Source organism: Apaloderma vittatum, unplaced genomic scaffold (genome assembly GCF_000703405.1).
Source record: "Apaloderma vittatum isolate BGI_N311 unplaced genomic scaffold, ASM70340v1 scaffold31702, whole genome shotgun sequence".
Classification (NCBI taxonomy): domain Eukaryota; kingdom Metazoa; phylum Chordata; class Aves; order Trogoniformes; family Trogonidae; genus Apaloderma; species Apaloderma vittatum.
In genome coordinates, this window is record NW_009703600.1 from 1,351 (window position 1) to 3,063 (window position 1,713).

General features: G+C 55.3%; 1 protein-coding gene across 1 annotated transcript; it reads left to right on the forward strand.

Moving 5' to 3' along the window:
- Window positions 1-343: 343 nt before the first annotated feature.
- GNGT2 (guanine nucleotide binding protein (G protein), gamma transducing activity polypeptide 2) lies at window positions 344-821 on the forward strand (the record flags this gene model as incomplete). The annotated part of the gene is made up of 2 exons (XM_009864694.1): window positions 344-427; window positions 653-821. Coding segments are annotated over exons 1-2 (253 nt in total), but the record flags the coding sequence as incomplete, so codon positions are not given.
- Window positions 822-1,713: the final 892 nt, after the last annotated feature.

Genomic DNA, 1,713 nt, shown 5'->3' on the forward strand with positions numbered 1-1,713 from the left:
CCACTGGTCTTGGGGAAAGAGCCTCTGTGGTAGCGAAGACTTCCTTAAAAACTAGGCTGAATCCTCCTCCGCTGCCCTCAAACTGCATCTGTCTCTCGACATCCCTGCTGAGAACAAGAAAGTTAAAGTCTAGTTACAGCTGATGTTACAAGAAGGGTTTAGAAACCTCCTGCCTCGAGGTTTTTTTTCTTAGCATCAGCCCATCTCTCACCATGGGGGTAGCTGAGACCTCAGGGGGCATTTGTGACACCAGAGCAATAGTCTTCCCGTGCCTCAGGAGAAGGCCACACAGACCCCAGTGATTCTGTGACACCGAGCTGTTTCCCTGCCATTACAGGCCACAATGGCTCAGGACATGACAGAGAAAGAGCTGCTGAAGATGGAGCTGGATCAGCTGAAGAAGGAGGTGAAGAACGAGAGGCAAATGGTGAGTCTTCTGCCCAAAACGCAGAGGGGGGAAACTTTCTGACCCAATTGGGCCGCAAAAGAGCAACAACCCCCTGAAACTAACCCCCAAATACAGGCAGAAGGGTGGGTGGGATGGTCACAGCTTCTCCCTGCTGGGTTTGTAGGCGGCTGACGAGCAGGAGCGTAGCTCTGAGAGCAAGGATTCGATCCTGTAACCCACACGGAGCTTCTCCTTCCCTGGCAGGTCTCCAAGACTGGCAAAGAGATCAAGGAGTACATCGAGTCCATGGCGGGCGAAGACCCGCTGCTGAAAGGAGTCCCCGAGGACAAGAACCCCTTTAAGGAGAAGGGGGGCTGTACGATAAGCTGCCCCCCCGCTGCCGTCACCGCTGGGCACAGGGATGTTCCCGAATGCAAGCCAAGACTGTCAGAAACCTGCTTTCCCTGTAGTCTGACCTCAGCACTGGGGAGTCCAACACCAAAGCGTAGAGCATCTAAAGGACAACAAAAGAAAAAGAAAAAAAAAGAGAAAAACTTACCCCACTGCCACCGGCGATGAGGTTGAGCAGCCAGCGCAGAGTGTTCCCACGGCTCATCACACATTTTGGTTTCCTGCAAGCAAAAACTTCTGCATTTTTTTAGCAGCCAGCAGCAAACTGGGCTTTAATGAAATGGCCGAGCTGTGTCTGTGTCTCGTCTCAGACCTCTAACAGCAGCCCAACCCCAGAGCTGAGCCCCTGCTTGCTGCAGAAGAGCCTCCCAGCAGGACCCTGCTCAAGCCAGTTCCTCTCTGTGCCTCAGTTTCCCCATGTGGCACAGGAGGGAGAAGACTCACCCTGCTGCTTTGAGGCTTCCTGGGCTCTGAAGCTCTATTCTCTTCATTCCCATGTGTCCCACCGCCCACGCTTGTACCCACAGCCAGGGGACGGGCAGAGCAGCGCTGGGTGGGCTTCACCCAACATGGGGCAGGGCACAAGGAGCTGCTTCAAACCCTCACCCCACCGCTTGTTCTCGCTTCCTTCCCTGGAAAATCCCCTGGCAGCCATAGGAAAGTGAAGAGCGGTCAGGCCCTGCCTGTGACCCGGGTGGCTCCGACCGCTGCCTCCACCTCTCTGGCAGCTTTTCTCTGCTGTTGGGACCGGGTCTTGCACGGGCAGAAGGGTGCGAAGTCTCGTCCCACCAGCAACAGGGATGACCTGGAACAAGCAGTCTGGGGCTGGCAGCAGCTCCTGGGGGCAAGACAGGACTCGCTAAGTTAAAATACCAGGCCCTGACCCTCCTCCTCCCAAAGGCAGCTTTTTTTTT